The sequence below is a fragment of the Protopterus annectens genome, chromosome 5.part0, assembly GCF_019279795.1.
Source record: "Protopterus annectens isolate FY-2018-M chromosome 5.part0, PAN1.0, whole genome shotgun sequence".
Classification (NCBI taxonomy): Eukaryota; Metazoa; Chordata; order Ceratodontiformes; family Protopteridae; genus Protopterus; species Protopterus annectens.
In genome coordinates this window covers 2,502,677-2,522,380 of record NC_056735.1, presented here as the reverse complement: position 1 = coordinate 2,522,380, position 19,704 = coordinate 2,502,677, and the positions used below count along the sequence as shown (strand labels likewise).

The 19,704-nt window shown below is 43.0% G+C and overlaps 1 protein-coding gene across 1 annotated transcript in view; it reads left to right on the top strand.

Annotated features, from left to right (window-relative positions):
* The window catches only part of HERC2 (HECT and RLD domain containing E3 ubiquitin protein ligase 2), a gene marked incomplete in the record, with an annotated part of 3,551,743 nt that overhangs the window by 1,947,922 nt on the left and 1,584,117 nt on the right, over positions 1-19,704 (top strand). The window contains 1 exon segment of the mRNA XM_044072055.1: positions 3,203-3,341. Coding sequence (XP_043927990.1) covers positions 3,203-3,341 — 139 coding nt within the window.

Sequence of the window (19,704 nt, the reverse complement as noted above, 5' to 3'; positions counted from 1 at the left end):
ATTGGATCCGGAAGTTGGTCAAGGTTCGTTTTAGTACCAAAAAAGACAGGGGACTGGAGACCTATTCTGGATCTCAGCAAATTAAACAAATTTGTGAAGAAGCCAAAGTTTCAGATGGTGGCACTGCAGTCATTATTCCCTTTATAGGGAAAGACGATTGGATGTGCTCGATAGATCTCCAGGATGCGTATTACCACATAAAAATGGACAAGTGTTCCACGAGATATTTACGCTTTCAGCTGGGAGCAAGTCATTACCAGTTTTGAGCCCTGACCTTTGGTCTCACTACAGCCCCCCAGAGTGTTCACCAAATGCATGGCAGTAGTCATGGCTCACTTGGGACATCAGGGATTCCAGGTGTTTCCATACCTAGGCAACTGGCTCCTGACCGCAACCACCAAGCATCTACTTTTGCAGGCAAGGGATGAGACTGTGTCTTTGCACCAGGCTAGGCATTATAGTAAACTTAAAAAAAATCTGCCTTGTCGCCTTCACAGCATATTACTTTCTTAGGTACAGAATTGGATTCAAAGCAGATGCTGGCAAAACTTACCTTTGAAAGAATTCAGTCCCTTCATTGTCAAGTGAAGATATTGATATCAAAAAGAATGGTTCAAGCCAGGATGGTGTTACAAGTTCTGGGTACCATGGCAGCCGCGATTCTTTTAGTTCCCCTAGCACAACTGCACATGCAGGTTCTACAGTGGTTACTCTTTACCCAGTGGTCCATGGAGGATCTTCCTCTATCACACCAGATAATCATTACAGAGTCATCCAAGAAATCTCTCCTCTGGTGGTTACAGACAAACCAGTTGTACCTAGGCCACTCCTTTGTTTTTCCACAACCAACAGCAGTACTGACCACGAGAGCGTCCCTGATCGGGTGGGGGGGGCATTATCTGGGTATGACAGTCCAAAGTTTATGGCAGGAACACGAGAGCCACTTGCACATCAGTGTCCTAGAGATGAGAGCTGTGCTGTATACGTTGCAGGCATTTCAAGACTCTCTTCCCATAGGAGCAGTTGCAATTCAAACAGGCAACATATCAGTGGTATGGTACATTAGCAAGGAAGAACCAAGTCGTATCCCGTATGTCGAGAGGCACGGGTATGGCAATCGCTTCTCAACATTTTCTGATAGCAACGCACATCCCGGGGAAGTCCAACGTGATAGCAGACAAACCCACAGAGCTATAATGTTGCCTCACGAGTGGTCCCTCAAACTAGAAGTTGCGGGAGAGAACTTCCGGAAATGGGGCCAGCCTTGCTGCCATCTTTTTGTCACCTCCATGAATGCCAAATGCAGCAGCTACTTTGCCCTCATTCCCCCTCCGAGGAAATCACCAAGGGTATGCACTTGCCCGCGATTGGCCCCCGGGACTACTTCATGCCTTCCCCTTCCCCTTAATACCCAATGTATTACAGAAAGCCAGCATGTTGAAAAGCACTATGATTCTCATTGCACCTTACTGGCCTCGACAAGTCTGGTTCCCTTTCTCTGGACCCACTTACTGGAGGAACTGTGGATTCTGGACCCAGTTCCAAACCTTTTGACCCACTTATCAGGATTGTTCCATCCATCCAAACACTCAAGTTGACAGCATGGCTGCTTCAATTCCACGTTTAGCCAGGTGTTACAAATTTTCCCCTGCAGTTAAACATATCTTAGTCTCTTCCCACAAACCATCTACGAGAAAACTGTATTCATGTAAATGGAAAAGATTTTCTTATTGGGCTGTTAAACGCAATGTAGAACCTTTTACGGCCCCCTATTACTGCAATTCTAGAATTTCTGTCCAAGCTCTTTGACGAAGGAGCAGCAGCAGCCACTATCAGAGTTCAGCTGGCAGCTATCTCAAATTTTCATACTAGTGAGATGGGAATGTCTATAATCTCTCACAGATTGCTTTTCTGAGAGGTACATTCTTGCTCAGACCCCCGATCAGTGAACCTCCCACTGCTTGGGACCTTAATTTTGTGCTATCTCCATTGGTTTTGACATCCTTTGAAACCGCAGCATCTTGTGATGTGTAGTTTTTATCCTGGAAAACTCTCTTCTTGGTCGCTATTACTTCTGCCAGATGGGTGTCAGAACTTCAAGCTTTCTCTATACTGCCACTTGTATAGTTTTTCACAGAGTATCCTTAAGAACTTATCCCTCATTTCTACCCAAGGTTTGTTCAGAAAACAATCAGTAGTGATTTCGACATCTTGCACTTTTCAGGCTAGGCTCCCCATGGATGCTATTTGTGCAGCTGCCCCATGGGTGAGACCTCATACCTTTATTACTCATTACAAAGTAGATGTGGCCTCCTGGAACAGGTCTTCTTTGGTTGCACTGTATTGAGAAGTCTCTTCTCCTGAGCCACCCTAGGTTAAGGTGCTAGAGACGCTGTCCCAACCAGCAAGAATTATGGCAAGATAAGACAACATAACATTAAGAAGTTATATATTAAGAAGTTATATGCTCACCATAACGTTCCATGTTTGTTGTCTGTCTTGCCTATATTCTTGCATCCCGCACACCTTCCCCCTCCTTCATGCCTGGAGGATAATCTTATTGCTATGTATATAGTTATGTATATAGTTATGATGGTTTGGAGTCTTTGATTATCCTTTCTAGATAATTGGTATGTTGTACTATGTGAGCATACTAAGTTAGTGTTTCATTTGCAAACAATATGTGGGGATTTTACCAGATGCATCATGGGATAGGGGATTAGCCTTGAGCCAGTGTAAGCTCTCGAGCTTTTGAATTCGTCCGAGTCGGAACTGATGCTCGATTCCGAACCCAACCAGCAAGAATATAGGTGAGATGGACAACAAACATGGAACATTATGGTTAGTACATAACTTCTTATTTTCATTTAGCCCAACTGTACTTGGATAAATGGGTTCTGGCTGGGGAAGGTGGTCATGATCTTGGACGTTATGTTTGGAACAAAGCATTGTGCTGGCCTTCTAAGTTTTTAAAGAGGTACTGGGTGCATCTTCAGCTCCATAATGGGGTGTGGGCAAAAGCTGTATGTTTTTATTTTCACTATTAAAAAATTATCATGTGCTTTCATTAGCACAGGTACTTGTCCTGGTTATTTTTATCTCTGCACTTGTTTTTTTATATGATATATTATTTGGGTTTATACTAAATACTCTAAATGTTTTGCTATTTGCATTGTCTGTCATATTTTCTTTTTCATTTCAGCTTCCAGTTGTTTCATTCAGCATTAATAATTTACCTTTTACTGACCCAATGCTGTCTGTTTGGGCTCAGCTGGTAAATCTTGCAGGAAGTAAAACTGAAAAACACAGAATGAAGAAATCTTCCAGCCAAGGACTCGCAGGTAAAAACAGTATTAACCAGCTATTAATGCAATGGAGTTCGTTCTTGGTTACGTTTTAATATTCTGAACCAAATTGTGGTTGTAAAAAAACTGAGTACTAGTTCCTCTTATATGGTATCTAACATCAGTGTCCCCTCCTTGATGCTTACTATTACGGGGTTCATTCTTTTCATTCTCTTAACCAGTTATTCAAAACATCCGTACTCGTGCATGATGTGCCTACCATTACATCACATGCATTCTGCATAAGTGCGCCTAACCTGTGAACTTGACACCTCTTTTCTGCTGTTTATGTAGTTCCGATCTTGATTTTGATGCACATCACTATGAAGTTAACATGGTTAATGCCCAGATGTAGAACAACTAAGTACATTTGTGGATGGCAAAATAGTAGCCAAGAACTGCATTGGATTTGTCTTTGTCTTGTGGAGGAGGTGAATGTGATACAATCCAATAAGTGCCACTGGTTCAGCCTTTCCATCTATTGATCCTTTGCCATTGGTGTAGAAAGGTGAAGCCCTGACTACAGCCCAGGCAGTTGGAGTTTGATTCACAGTTGGAGTGCTTAATGACGGGTTGGGAGGGTGGCCTAATGGTTAAGGTGTTTGCCTTACAAACACAAGGTGCAGGGTTTGAGTCTCACAAGGGATAATTGGCTAAGCTTAAAATGGCTCGCAAGGGCAGTTAGCTTAGTATGAGTCTATGAATCTATGTAGGGCAGGGAAGATGGGAGTGTTCATCTTTGTGTAAAAAGACTATAGTTTATGGATGGCTAGTGCCACATTTCTGAGGCTAAAAAGTCTCTGCTGGAGAGCATAAGCTCATCATGATGTGATCATAACTACCCAGAAAAGTGATGGTAGTCTATGGTAATGTGTGGCAGAGAATGCATGCATGGACAAAGGGGGAATATTTGGTCCTAGAAGGTGACATGAGTGCTCATTTGCCACTGGGTGAAGGGGCTAAGCTACGAAAAATGACCTTGTTATGATGAGGATGCAAACTCTCTGATGTTTCCTGCTTGACATCCCCTTCAGATAGCTTTTCTGATAGTGAATCTGGAGGCTGGGGTCCTCAATGCTATGGAATGAGTTATCTTGAGTCTAGTAGGGGGTTTCTTGATGTTCAACAACAGAAAGCGAGAAAGCCCACCAAACAAAATTCCATCAGCAGACATCACAAGAAGAAAATTCTGGCCTGTTTGAATATAGAGGATGACAGTAGCTGAAAGACACTTGTGCAGGAATTAATGGAGGGATATCACTCGGCCCTGTTCCTGAACCAGAGGATCATTACAAGAAATCAAAGTTGGAGAAGGCTGGAGCTTAACTGTCGTAGGAACCTATCCATTGTTAAATTGGCTTTTGTGGACTCTCAGATCTTGATCAGGTGTTAAAAATTGTCCTTTCTAAATATGGAATGGATCCTTCAGTTGTCTGCATCAGCAGACATTGAGAACTCTGGGGGAGAGCACTCCTCCATCCTGGAGGGTGTGTTCTTGTGTGTAGATTCCGTGCTGCTCCGTGTTTGTTAAATTGACTTTGAAGCTGACTGGACTGATCCCCGAGAGTGATCTAGAGTGTTACATAGCTATAAGTTGAGGTTTTACAGGACTAAGGTATCTACTCCTTAATTCCTATCCAAGTCAAACACATATTTTTGACTGAGAGAGTTTTCTGGGTCATTCTGCACCAGGCGTTCTAGCTGAAAGCTTAGATGTCATATGGATGTTGGTCATTTTAGAGCTTAAGATGCAGGGAGTGTCCCTTTAGGGAATATGGTCGGATATCTGTGCCTGCAGCAGTGCAGGCCTCTCATCCACATGTGCCACCCTTGGTGGTATACTGCCTTTCACTGATTTGTTTTTCACCCAGCACCTGGCAAATGACCGTCACATGTTCACTGTTGTGCAAGAATGTACTGGAGCTCTCATGACTGGTAGTAGTGGTGGCTCTGGGATTCCCTCCACCTCAGGCTGCTAGGAGGCAGATAACACAGAAGGTTAGGGATATGACCAATTAACAAGCTGTTTTGTGTAGTCCATAGTTTGAGTCCTTTGGCCTACATTTGCCTCCTGTGTGACTGAGTAAAACACTTAATCATACAGCTCTCTGGAGCAATTGAGAAACTTGGCTGGGCTCCTCAGTGGTCTACTGGACTGCATGCTTTGTAACTTCTCATGAATCTGCAGGTCACTGGTCCTGAGATGAACAAGGATGAATATACATGTCCCACCTCTAACCCACATTAACCCTCCTGTGAAGAGACCTTTGAAGCTCTTGAACTGTTGTGAGCTGGTCTTTGCCCTCTGTTCCTTGTGCATCTGGGAAAGGAGGAAGAAGAGCTCAAGGTCATCTTCCCATGGAACCAGTTCCCACATTAACCCTCCTGTGAAGAGGCCTTTGAAGCTCTTGAACTGTTGTGAGCTGGTCTTTGCCCTCTGTTCCGTGTGCATCTGGGAAAGGAGGAAGAAGAGCTCAAGGTCATCTTCCCATGGAACCAGTTCCCACATTAACCCTCCTGTGAAGAGACCTTTGGAGCTCTTGAACTGTTGTGAGCTGGTCTTTGCCCTCTGTTCCGTGTGCATCTGGGAAAGGAGGAGGAAGAGCTCAAGGTCATCTTCCCATGGAACCAGTTCCCACATTAACCCTCCTGTGAAGAGACCTTTGAAGCTCTTGAACTGTTGAGAGCTGGTCTTTGCCCTCTGTTCCTTGTGCATCTGGGAAAGGAGGAAGAAGAGCTCAAGGTCATCTTCCCATGGAACCAGTTATCAACGGTACTTTTCTGGCAACTTGAAAGCGCATTGAAGCTTCCCTGTGAGTCACCCTCTATAAAGAAGGTTGATACCCTTTAAAAGACCATTACTGAGAGAGACAAGTCCACTAGGTATCCTTAATCTGATTTCTTGTGTGATACTCTTTAAAAAGAAACATCTTTATTCATGACATAGGCAATTTTACATTTGTATAAATGGAAAAAAAATGACATAATTTTAATTGCAAACATTATACATCACAAACCATATTAACATAATTGTAGTTGCAGACATTATACATCATGTCTACTGTATCTAGTCAGTCAAACATTACATAGCTCAGTCAAATCATGCCTTCTTTTTTATCTCGTTCCTCCTCTGTATGTGTTGTTCCCACAATTCCCATCTTTTCCTATGTAATATGCCCCAACCCTTTTCGTGTTTGTCTTTCGGCTTTTCCCGGTTAGGGGTCGCCACAACGGAACTCCGGTCCACTAATGATTGGCAGTAGATTTTCATGAACGCAGAGGTGCCAGCTCGACGTTCAAGCTTCAACTAAGGCACGCCCATTTACGCATGTCTTTCGAACGCCCACCCAACCGCGTGGAGGACATGCAGACTCCACACAGAAGGCACTCCCCGCACTCTAGCCGAGAATCGAATGGGAGAACCTTTTGCTGTGAGGCAACAACGCTGCTGCTGCACCACCTAAAGTTCAAAATTCCATTTGTTTTATCGCTGTTACTATATTAACTACTTCTAATAAAGTTGGTTTAGACTTTGATTTCCATTTTCTCATAATTGCTCTTCTGGCAGCCACCATAATTAGACTCAGCATGGCCTTACTGTGTCTAGACAATTCCAATTCTGTTTCACTCAAAAAAAAAAAAAATTGTTTTCCTTGGTTATACCAGTTTGCTCACCAGTATCTCTGACAGAGCAGTCTGCAGGGAATCTTTAAAATCTGCTGACTCATTACACTCCCAGAAAATATGTTCCCCATTACCTCTTTCTTCCCCATCACACCTCCAACATTTACTGTCCACCTGAGGAAAATTATTTGGGGTCTACTTGGGGTATAAAAATACCTATGTAAACACTTTCTTAAATCTTCTAGACCTTGTTGCATATTTGGGAGACATACATATACCCCCCATTGTTTCTTTGTGAATTGCTCATCTAATCTCTTCCAAGTCCTTTCTAACCTCCTCTGATTGATTGATACAGTTGTCATGCAATATTTTGTATGCTCTTCTAATTATTCCTTTTTTTAGCAGCAGCTTCTGTTCTAGATTCTATTAAAACTCTGCCAGTGCTGGTCTTTCACTTGGGATCCCTCTAGTTCTTTCTCTTTGCCAATACTATGATATCAGTCCTTGATAGGGAAGGCGATCTCTGTCCAGCAGTCCAAATAAATTATTGGTCTCTTCCCATTCTGTTGCATTAACCTCTCTAATTATCTGCTCCCAGTACTTTGGTTTTCTTACCAGTTTTCTGCAATAAATTGCAGCCCCTTCTTGCCTGTTGTCTGTGTCCCTAATTATGGTCATCCCTATTGGTAGTTTCTCGTTTTTCTATTCCCATGTTGGCTTAGTTCTTAGAGTACTCGCTGCTACTTTATGACTATAATATTCTGCATGGTTATTGATATTTTCCGTAAGGATCTGCTTCCAAAATCCCAGTGTCTCATTGTTTCTTGAGGCCCCCCCCCCCCCGTTTCATCATCTTCCCTTTCCAGTTAGAATTATAGGTTTCTGCTTGTGCTATGTTTAGGAGTCTTAACTGTTTAACTCTGTAATACCCCTTCAAATCAGGTAAACACAAATTGCCTAGTTCATTTGGGAGAATCCGCTTATGCCACTTGACTCTTGCAGTCCTCTCCGCCCAGATAAAATCCTTCAGCTCTTAATTGCGATCCAAAACTTCTCCACTGATTGATAAAAATATGCCTGACCTGTGTATTAAACTAAAGGAACTAAAAACATTTTAACTGCTTGTATCTTGCTGTCCATATCCATTCCAATTACTCAGTTTTTGTATTATATTTTGTTTAGTCTTTTCCCATACATCCTTAGCTGCCACACCAGCATCCTTTTTAATGCATACGTCTACGTACTTCTTTTTTCATGTTCCCATAAATATGGATATTGCTGAACCAATTTGTGTGTGGGTACATAATTTACAGCTGTTGCCTTTGTTTTAGTTTCATTAATTTTGTATCCCGAAAAGATTTGAAACTGCCTCAAAATGTTCCACAACACTGAAATGTCCTTTTCTGCTTTTATCAGGTATAAAATATCATCTACAAGTAGAGACAGCTTTTTTGACTACCATACCAGTTATATCCCTGAATTTCTGAGTCTCTTATTTTCTTTGACAGTGGTTCTAAATTTAGTGCAAGTAACAAAGGGCAAAGAGGAAACCCCTGCCTGGTTTCTCTGCTCAAACATAAATTATCAGGGAGGAACCCACCCACTTTAATTTCCACCTCTGGTCCCTCATATATCCTCATAATAAACCTTATATTTCTTTCAACAATGCAAATGCTTCCATTGCCTTGCTCATAAAGTCCCAGCTTACTCTGTCATATGCTTTGTCTGCACCAAGACCCACCAACAACAGTGATATTTTCTTACATTCATCTTCCCTCTGGATCATCAGTATTCTGTTAAATTTTGTTAGATGTTTGCCTCCCCTCCACAAAGCCATATCGATCCATGTCCCTCAATTTTGGCATCACCTTTGCCATTCTTTTAGCCATTGTAGACATAAACACTTAATAATCATGGTTTAGTATTGAAGTGGGCCTGTATCAGTGTGCATCTTATGGATCTTTACCCTCTGTAGGTATAATGGCCACCGCCACTTTCATCCATGATGTTGGTGCTTCTCCTCCTGTTAAAGTACTGTTAAACACAATCTTCTAGATCTTTTATCAGTTTTTCCCTCCTAGCTTCAAACTTCCACAGGAATGCCATCTATTTCTGAGGACTTTCCTGTTTATTGGATGTTCTTCATCTCACATTGCTGCAGTCCTTACACTTGGGTAGTCCGCTGTCCTCGGTCGGCCCGAATATCAAAGTATAAGGCTGACGTCGGTCAAGGCGCATTTGACTGACATCAGGACGTCAGGGTACAAATGCGCATGACCGACGTCATATCCTCAGTCTTTTTTGCCGCATGGTCCGATGCAGAAGCAGTATTGCAAGTGCCGGTTGGCGTTCTGAAATTTTTCGATTTCGGAGTTTCAGACCGAGTCAAAGTTGGCTAAGTACCCCGTTGGGAATATTTTAGTTTTTTCTTGCCTCAGTGGTTTACCGGATGTCAGAAAAAGTGAATAATTGTATTTCTTGTGGGAAACAGATACCGCATAGAGACTATCATACTTTGTGTATTCCTTGTTTAGGGCCTGAGCACGACGTTGTTGGGTGTCGCTCTTATGCTAGATTCAATAAGCGCACTATAAAAAGGAGATTGGATTGTGCCAGGTTAGTCTTTGGGAAGCGGTGCAATTATAAAATGCCGTCGGATGCTCCGACGCCCGCTTCTTCGAAGAAGCGCAAGGACAAAGCAGTTAAGCCTAGGCCAGAAGAACCGTCCGTACCGGACGCCAGTTCTTTAGAGGTGTCGGTGGAGCCGGTGATTCCACCGGAGGTTTCTTTGGGTTCCCAGGGAGAGACTTTGTTATTGCAGGATGTGGCCTCTCAGGAGGCAGGCCAGGGTGAGGGGGCTTCTCAGGTTTCTATACTCCCCTCCCTGCCTAGGGTGGTTAGGCCCTCTCCTTCTGTTTCCAAGGCTTCTCCTAGAGGCAGGCCAGGTTTAGCTTCAGTTGGTGTCACCCCTAGTTCTTCTGGAACTGTGCCCAAGAAGCATATGCTTAAAATGGCAGAAGATTTGATTACTTTGATTAGGGGTTCTTTGCCCCCTCCTGATAAGAGACCTAGGGTGGAGCCTGAGCTAGGGAGTTTTGAGCAGGCTTCGATGTTTCAGAGTCTTCGGCTGAAGACTTGCAGGAGTGCTCTCCTTATTCTGATTCTGATGTGGATGATTCTACTCCTTCTGCTTCTCCTCCTGAGGATTTTTCTTTTTCAGAAACTCTTCATTCCATGAGGGAGCATTTTAAGTGGGAAGGTCAGGACTTCTCTGATTCCAGGAAAAGGCTTAGGGAATTTTGTTTTACCCCAGCATAGGCCTTTGGCTATACCTCCTGTTTTGGATGTAGTGGAAGATGTTTTACAGAGGCTTCTCTTAACCCTGATTCTTTGCCCCCTGCTCCTGTTAAACCGGATAGGTATTACAGGGTGCCTGAAGCTCATAAGTATCTTTTTAAGAGTCCTAGGGCAGACCCAGAAACTGTTAGCCAGGGGCCTAAAGGTGTTAAGGCTTCTGTTGTCAAGAATCCGGTTCCTGCAGATAAAGAGGCCAGGGCCTTGGATAGATGGGGAAAGAAAGTTTATACTTCTTCCACTCTAGCTATGAGGGCTTTGAATTGCCAGTTTCACATGTTGAAATACCAAAACTATCTCCTTTCACAATTGAAGTCTAAGGTTGATGCTCTGGCGGAAGGTATTGATTGTAAAGAGTTACAAGATTTAGTACATGTTTCTGAACAGGTGGGTAAGCATTCTTTGCAATGTGGTTTTGATGCTGTACAGGCCTCGTCTAGGGTGGCTGCCACTGGGTCAGTTCTTCGCAGGCACGCCTGGCTGAGGGATCAAAATTTATCTGACCATGTTAAAACTAGGATTTTAGATGCTCCCTTACAATCTGATGTGTTGTTTGGTTCTCCTGTTGAGGCAGTTTTAAAGAAAATGGAAGACAAGGCTAAGTCTATGCAGACTGTTAAAGATTTTTTGCAGGTTCAGCCTCCAAAGTTTAGTAGAAATTGGCCTTCTAAAGGGTGGACATATCCTTCTTATGATTCCCAGTCTAGGGGTAGATCTAGACGTGGTAGGGGCAGAGCTCAGGGCTCTTTCAGGCCTAGAACAGGGAGTTCTCCTGCACAATCTTCAGGTGAGGGCAGGGGTCAGTCCTTTCGTAAACAGACCCAATGACCTACCTTTTCAGCTGCCAGAGCCTTCTCGTCTGGCAGCACCTTTGGGAGGAAGGTTGGCACTTTTCAAAGAAAATTGGAGTTTAATTACCCAAGACAGATGGGTATTGGATATCATACACCACGGTTACAGATTTTATTTCCATACTTTGCCTCCTTTCAGAGGCATGCCAGACGTTCCTCCTCAACAAAGAATAGAGGCTCACAAGCAAATTTCTCTGTTACTTCAACTAGGGGCCTTACAGCCGGTCCCTATGCCAGAAGTGGGCCTAGGATTTTATTCTCGCCTGTTCCTAGTACCAAAAAAGGGGAACACGTGGAGACCAATTTTGGATTTATCTATCCTCAACACTTATCTGGACATTCCCAAGTTCAAAATGTTGACGTTACAACAGCTTTTACCTCTGCTGGGCAAAGATCATTGGATGGTAACTTTGGATCTCAAGGAGGCTTACCTACATGTTCCTATCAGGCTAAGTTGCAGGAAGTATCTGCATTTTCGAGCTGGGACTTCTCACTATCAGTTCTCTGTATTGCCCTTTGGCTTATCTACTGCGCCCAGAGTGTTCACGAAAGTTCTGGCTCCAGTGATAGCTTTCTTCAGGCTAAAAGGAATACAGATCTATCCTTATTTGGACGATTGCCTGATTCTGGCTCAAGGAAGGGAAGAGCTTCTTCATCATTTGGAATATGTGATAGCAGTGCTAAGATGCCTGGGGTATTCTGTGAACGAAATAAAGTCCAGTCTAGTACCCTCTCAAGACATGTGCTTTCTGGGTGTGAGACTGAATACAGCATCCCAGATGGCCTTTTTGACCCCGGACAAACAAAAGAATCTTTCCCTTTACTTCCATCAACTATCTCATCAGTCCGGGCTGACTGCAAGGACAGTCCTTCAAGCCTTAGGGTTCATGGCATCTTGTATTCTGGTGCTTCCCAATGCCAAACTGCATATGAGGAAGCTGCAATGGTATCTCAAAAATGTATGGACACAGCACTGCCAGGATCTGGACACTGTCATTCAAATAATACCTTGCATTCAAAAGGAATTTTTGTGGTGGGCTCAGGAATGTCACCTAAACAAGGGACTCTCTGTGACCCGGCCAGAGGCGAGTCAGATTTTAACGACAGATGCCTCAGACAAAGCTTGGGGAGCTCATCTAAATGGAAAGTGGATACAAGACAAGTGGCCTGCCAGACTACAACATCTACATATCAATCTGAAGGAGATGTTAGCAGTCCAGTTTGCATTAATAGCTTTCAAGGATTTACTTCTTGCAGGGCAGGTGTTGGTTCTAACAGACAACACAACTGTCATGTGGTACATCAACAAGCAAGGGGGAACACATTCTTATCCTCTATGCAGGCAAGCAATGATTTTGTGGGAGACTGCTCTCAGTTTACAGCTCAATCTTCAGGCAAGGTTTCTGCCGGGAGCACAGAACTCCTTAGCAGATGTGTTGAGCAGCAATTATGGATCCCCACGAGTGGAAATTGGATCCTCATGTATTTCAGAAATTGACAGTGTCATGGGGAACTCCAGACATAGATCTGTTCGCTTCTCCACTAAACCATCAGCTGCCAAAGTTTTGCACGAAAAGGTTTCATCCCACAGCTTGGAAAGTGGATGCTCTTTCTTTCAATTGGAGCAATCTTCATGTGTATGCCTTTCCACCTCTGCCTCTCCTCCCAAAGGTACTTCTAAAGGTCAGACAGGACAAGCCAAGGATGATTTTAATAGCTCCAGATTGGCCTCGACAGCACTGGTACCCATTACTGAGGAGTCTGGTACGGAAGCCTCCATGGCCTTTGCCTTCGATTCCACACCTGTTGTCCCAGGAGGACAGTCATTTGCTCAATGTCAAACTTCACTCTCTTCACCTAACAGCCTGGCATATTCTGTTTTGAACCATAGAGGGTCTCAACTTCCACAACAAGTTTTGAATGTGATTTTGGAAGCTAGAAGGCCTAGTACAAGGAAAGTGTATGCAGATAAATGGAAGAGATTTTTATTTTGGAGTGCAGCAAAGGATTTTGATGTTTCTGAGCCTAATTTAAGTGTGGCTCTTCAATATCTTACTGAGTTACTGGACAAAGGTTTGTCCTTCTCTTCTATTAAGGTTCATGCTGCAGCAATTTCAGCTCACTATGACTGTGACCCACCATTGTTTTCTCATCCTTTATTCAAGCAATTTCTTAGAGGGGCAAAGAATATAAGACCCCCACGTAGAGCTCCTACTCCTGCTTGGGATCTCAATTTTGTGTTGGAGAAACTCACTCTACAACCTTTTGAGCCTGCAGCTACTACTGAGTTGAAATATTTATCATGGAAGACTGCTTTTTTGTTGGCCATTACCTCTGCAAGAAGGGTATCTGAATTACAGGCCCTTATGGCGGTTGAGCCTTTCTTAATTTTCAATAAGGATAGGGTATCTTTACGTACTAATCCTTCCTTTATGCCTAAAGTGGTTTCTAGTGTGGCTTTAAACCAAACTATTCATTTGCCTACTTTTTATGCAAATCCCCAAAATAAGGGGGAAAAGATTTTGCACACTTTAGATGTACACAGGCAGTTGCGATATTATTTGGACAGAACTAAAGGGTTCAGGCAGTCTCAGCAGTTATTTGTTTCTTTTGCTTTGAGTTCTCAGGGCAAGCCTGTGTCAAAACAAACTATTTCTAAGTGGATTGGGTTTTGCATTGCCTTCCGTTATTCCCATCATGGCAAGGAGATTCCAGCTGGGATTAGGCCTCATTCCACTAGGGCTACTGCCACTTCGACAGCTTTTTTGAGGGTGGTGGCAACCAAGGATATTTTGGAGGCAGCTACTTGGAGTTCAGTGCATACTTTCTCCAGGCATTATCACCTACCACTTTACTCTAAATCCAGGGCTGGTTTTGCCACTGCTGTTTTGCAGGGCATTTTGGCAGCTCCTGCTTCCTTTTAGTTTGGCCATCCTCCCTTACCCCTGCTTTGGGATTCTACCCAAGTGTAAGGACTGCAGCAATGTGAGATGAAGAACATAGTACAGTTTTGTACCTACCATAAATGTAGATGTTCGAAGATCCACATTGCTGCAGTCCAATTTACCCTCCCTCCTTCCCCTCTGTAGTTAGAGGTGGTTGTGTGGGTTGGGTTGTAAATATTGTGTATATTGTACATATAATTAGTGCACGGGTGGTTGGTTGTTTGTTTGCTGTCTTTTGGTTTTGACCTTTATTTTTAGGGTCTTCTGACATCTGGGGCAAGAAAAGACTGAGGATATGACGTCGGTCATGCGCATTTGTACCCTGACGTCCTGATGTCAGTCAAATGCGCCTTGACCGACCTCAGCCTTATACTGTGATATTCGGGCCGACCGAGGACAGCGGACTACCCAAGTGTAAGGACTGCAGCAATGTGGATCTTCGAACATCTACATTTATGGTAGGTACAAAACTGTACTTTATACATCACCATTTTTACCTCATTTCCTCGTATCCTTTCTGTTGGTAATTGAGCCTTGTTCTTTCGAGATGGCTCCACATTGAGTAACAGCTTAACTCTAGCTCTCCCAGTGTGAAAACAGAGAAGGCCAGTAGACTTTTGTATTTATGGGTAGATTTCAGTAACTGGCTAGCAAAGAAAAAGGAAATACAGAGCACATGGAAAAAATCATACAAAAACTGAGGAAGAAACACTAACTTGGGAAGGTTCTGCAGCTGTTCATCAAAAAGCAATGTAACCTCGAGAAATAATTTCCAGTAGCCTCCAGGAAGATGTAAAGGCAAATGCACAGAGACCTGCTTAAAATAAATGAAACACAGATGGAGTATATTAACAAAAACACCAAAATTACGGAAAAAAAGGAAGAAGCTTTAAATACCTCCTCCGTCAGATGGAGCTGGCAACTATGCCAAGTTCTACACAAATGCTTTATACAAACACGTGAGCAACTACAGTGACTCGGCTGTACCAGATTGGACCAAAACAAGCTCCTCAAGAAAGACCAAACCTGTCTGGTGGACAACTACCATTAAGAAGCTTTACAATAAGAGGAAGAAACTGCTGTCTAAGAGGGAGTGAGCCCCAAACTGGAAATGCACCCTCCTCTGCTTAAAAAAGCAAATAAGACTCCGTGTGAAGTCCTCAAAGCTAACTTTTTGTCTTTTGGCTTCTCCTGTTAGGTGTCGTTACAGTGGCTCACCGGTCCACAGATTGATTGGCAGTGGACAGTGGAGTTTTTACAGTGTTGAGTTGCCAGCCTGGTGCCCATCCTTCACAAATGACACACACACACCTACTGCATGTCTTTAAAACTCATTGGACTGCAGGAAGGACAGCAAGTCCTCCAAAGCTAACTACAAATCCAGATTAGCTTGCTAACTAAGGACAACCATAAGGTGTTCTTTAGTTACATCTGTAACCTGAAAGGAAAGGCTCAGATTTGTGCCAAACTGGTAGTCAATGATACCACATATACCAATCCGGTCGACATTGCTAACCTGTTAGCCAACAAGTTCTGTGAAAACTTCATTCCCCTTTCCCTGCCACACTTATCCCAAGGCATCCCTACCACCTGTCCTCTACCCTGTGTCTGTAAAGAGCAGGTTGTAAACATCCTCTCTAAGGACAAAAACACAGCATCCATGGGACCTGATAACATCCCAGGCCGTGTCTTACAGGGGCTCAAACAGGAATTAACAACACTGTTGGGTACTCTTTTCAATCATAGTCTAAGCACTGGCTTCATTCCAGCTGAATGGATATAGGCTACCATTATCCCCATCTACGGTACCATTATCCCCATCTACAAAGGTGGTGCTTCCACTTTCCCTGGGAAGTATAGACCTATTAGCCTGACTAGCCTTATCTGCAAGGCCATGGAGAGAATCATCCTGGACCTTACCAACAAAGACATTGAGTCAGATGTTTGGAGGTTACCAATTTGGATTTGCCAAAGGGAGATCATGCCTGTTAAACCTGGTGGACTTCGACAGTCACCAAGGCCCTTGATGAGGGGAAATCTGTGCATACAAGCTTTTGACACTGCCCCCCACTCAGGCATAATTGACAAACTCACCCAGCTAGGCAACAACCCGTATATCATTAGACGGGTTACTAGCTGTCTCACTGATAGAACCCATGTATTCAGAATAGGGGAATCCACCTCCAACAGCAGATCTGTAACCAGTGGTGTTCCACAGGGATCAGTCCTGAGACCTCTACTGTTTAGAACCTATTTCTCCGAAGTGCTCAAACTAAAGGTCTGTGGCTGACCAAGTTTGCTGATGACTACAAACTTAATGCTGTCATACAGTCTCAAATTGATGTCAACATCAAGTCAAGGCCTTAGTACCTTTTTTTTTTTTTTTGCATTGAGTTTATCATCCCTTTTGGTAAGAGTGATGTTTCTGCCAACTACCACATCAGTAACAACACCCTAGGTATGCACGGACTGGTGACAGAGCTGGTCACACAGGTTGACAGCAACCTTACCTTTGATCACCATATCTCCACAGTGGTAAAAAGGGCATTCTATATTGTTCATCTCATAAGTAAGGGCATTGCCTCCAGAAAAAAAGAAGTTATAACCTCCCTGTACTCTTCCCTCATCAGACCAGTGAGTACAGTTTCCCTTTTGGTATGTACCTTTCCAAGCACTTGCAGCAGTTGGAGAGACCACAAAGGTTCCTCACAAAGAAAATTCAAGTTCTTCAGCATCTGTCCTATGAGTATCATCTGAAATCACTGTCACTTTATTCTGTTTCCTACAGACTACTCGGAGGCAGTCTCTGTCTTGCATATAAGGCAATCTTTGACCCAGCTTTATTGGAAATACTGCATATACTTAAGTCAAATGGTACATGGGTTACTCTTTCTAATGGCCTTAAACTGGTATGTGACATTAACAGAACCTGCTGGAGAGGGACAGATTTGTCTCCAAGAGGTTGCCAGACCTTTGGAACAGACTCCCGCTTCATGTCAAGCTGAGCACCTCATTGGCCCTCTTCAAACACAATCTGGACGATTGCATGAGTAACTGTAAACTCACCCCAGGGGTTCCACCTGTGTACCTCTTGGACAGGGGTGATAGGTTCTGATTGTGGAAATAAGGGTAGAACTTGGCTAGGCTTGTAAGGGCCCTAACGTCATTAGCCTAGTAACCTCCTATGATCCTATGAACAGATATTCAGATGAGGTGATAAAGTTGCAAAAATCAGAAGTTGAAATGAAGAAATGACTAAATATGAGACTGCTCAGGAAGAGATATTTGAAAAATAAAATAGAATTAGTGGACAGAGCATGTAGTGAAGACTTGAGGTGTTCAGCTATACCAGAGAAGCTGGAAGGAACAGACTGCATTCATTTTATGAAAGCATAAGTAAGCAGCTGGACTGGTATTCTACAGCAGTTGTTGTTAGTTGAAAGGTCACATTGTGTGTATGCTCCAAACCTGGCAATGAGAAAGCAACCTAGACCTTAAAGTTGCAGTATTACCAGTGAAGGAGTTGATTCTGACAGAACTGTGGCAGAAGGACAGTACTAAAAGTGGGAGACTGCAGAATGTTTGTGGAGAATGATTACTCATTGTACATCAAGCACAAGAGGAGTAAATTCATTCCAGTGCTCAGGGAATGTCGAGAAGCAGTTGTGAGATTCAAACTGCTGTACCCAGCTGTCTTCAAGGTATTCTTCCCTGGAGGGACAAAATAATTTTTTGATGAAGTACATGCTAAGGAGGAAATACAAAAGTTTGTCCAACAAAATGTGAGCTGTGAAGCAGGAGGAGATTCTGCTTCTTTTTCTCTGGTAATAAAGACCGCATTGAGACTGTACCTGTGAAACCTTTTCCACTGTTTTCAGTGCAAAATGTTGGAGAGAAGGAAGGGAGCACAGGAGTTGACTAGAAGAATCAAGAGTACATTGGAAATGAAGCAGAGACAAGAATTGGGAGACTGAGATAAGCAGTAATAAAACCAGTAACTTAATATGGGTTTATAATGCAATAATTATATTTGTGAAATACGGCAGAACAAGAAAATCTGGAAATATTGGATTTTTTCAGAATGTGTTGGACTTCTGGGAAGACTCTAAAGTATATACCCTACTTCATTTCATTAATCTTTAGAAAAAATGCTTTTAGAGGGGAAAAGAGAGGAGAAAGTTAACTAAGTAGAGAGCATTTTTGTTTGTACTATTTTTGTTGTGTATGGTTTTCTCTGCTTGCTATAAAGAAAAGTTTTCTCAGTTATTTTAAGTGTAATGAGGATTGAAATAGGTGCTGCTGTTTTTCCCCATTCTCTCTCTTTCAGTTTTAAGTAATCTAGAAAAGTCCCCAGGAATAGATGCTATTCCTGTGGAAGTTTGAAAGCTAGGAGGGAAAAATGAAGGATCTGGAAGGTTTTGTTTAACATTATTTTAAGAGGAAGAGAAGTAGCATCCTGGAAGAAAGCAGTAACTGTAATGCCTAAAGATGGTAGAGATCTATCAGATCCAGTTTGATATAAGCCCATTTTAATACTAAACCATGATTATAAAGTGCTTGTGTCTATAGAACACCTAAAAGAATGGCAAAAGTAATGCCAAAAATTGATAGATATGGATCAATGTGGTTTTGTGGAGGGGAGGCAAAACATTTGACAACATTAACAGAACATTGATGATGCAGAGGGAAGCAGAATGTAAGAAAATACCACTGATGTTGGTGGGTCTTGATGCAGAGAAAGCATTTGACAGAGTAATCAGGGACTTTATGAGCAGGGCAATGGAAGCATTTGCATTACCTGAAAAAAATATATGGTTGATAAGGAAGGATATATGAAGGATCGGAGGTGAAAAGTAAAGTAGGTGGGGTCCTCTCTAATAACTTCTGCTTGAGCAGAGGAATCAGGAAGGGGTGTCCTTTTTCTCCTTTGTTGTTTGCATTATATTTAGAACCACTGGCAAAGAAAATAAAGGGCTCTGATCATTAGTGATATAGTAAACCTCCAGACACTGCACTCAACCCAGTTTGGTTTTGTCAAGGGCAGATCATACCTACTCCACCTGGTGGACTACATTGAGAAGGTCACCAAAGCAGTGAATGAGGGCAAAATGGTTCACACTGCCTGCCTTGACCTGGTGAAGGCATTTGACACAATACCCCACTCAGGCATTCTTGACAAACTCAATAGGTTGGGTACAAACTCTTATATCACCCAGTGGAGAGCCAACTAGCTCACAGACAGGACCCAGGAAGTTAGAACTGGGAGTCCACCGCTACAGAGAGACCAGTCACAAGTGGAGTCCCTCAAGGATCAGTCCTTGGACCACTCCTTTTTGGCATTTACTTCTCTGAAGTCAAGGCCAAAGTCTGTGGTCTCTGGCTGACTAAATGTGCAGATGATTGCAAATTAGGAGCTGTCATTGAATCCTACATTGACACAGATTTTCTCCAGGAGGGGCTAAGACAGACAACTGGTGTCGGAGCCATGGACTAAAACTAAATGCCAAGAAATGCATAATAGTATCCTTCAGGAAGTCATCCATCCCTGGTAACTATCATATTCACAATGCATCCCTTAGAGCTGAC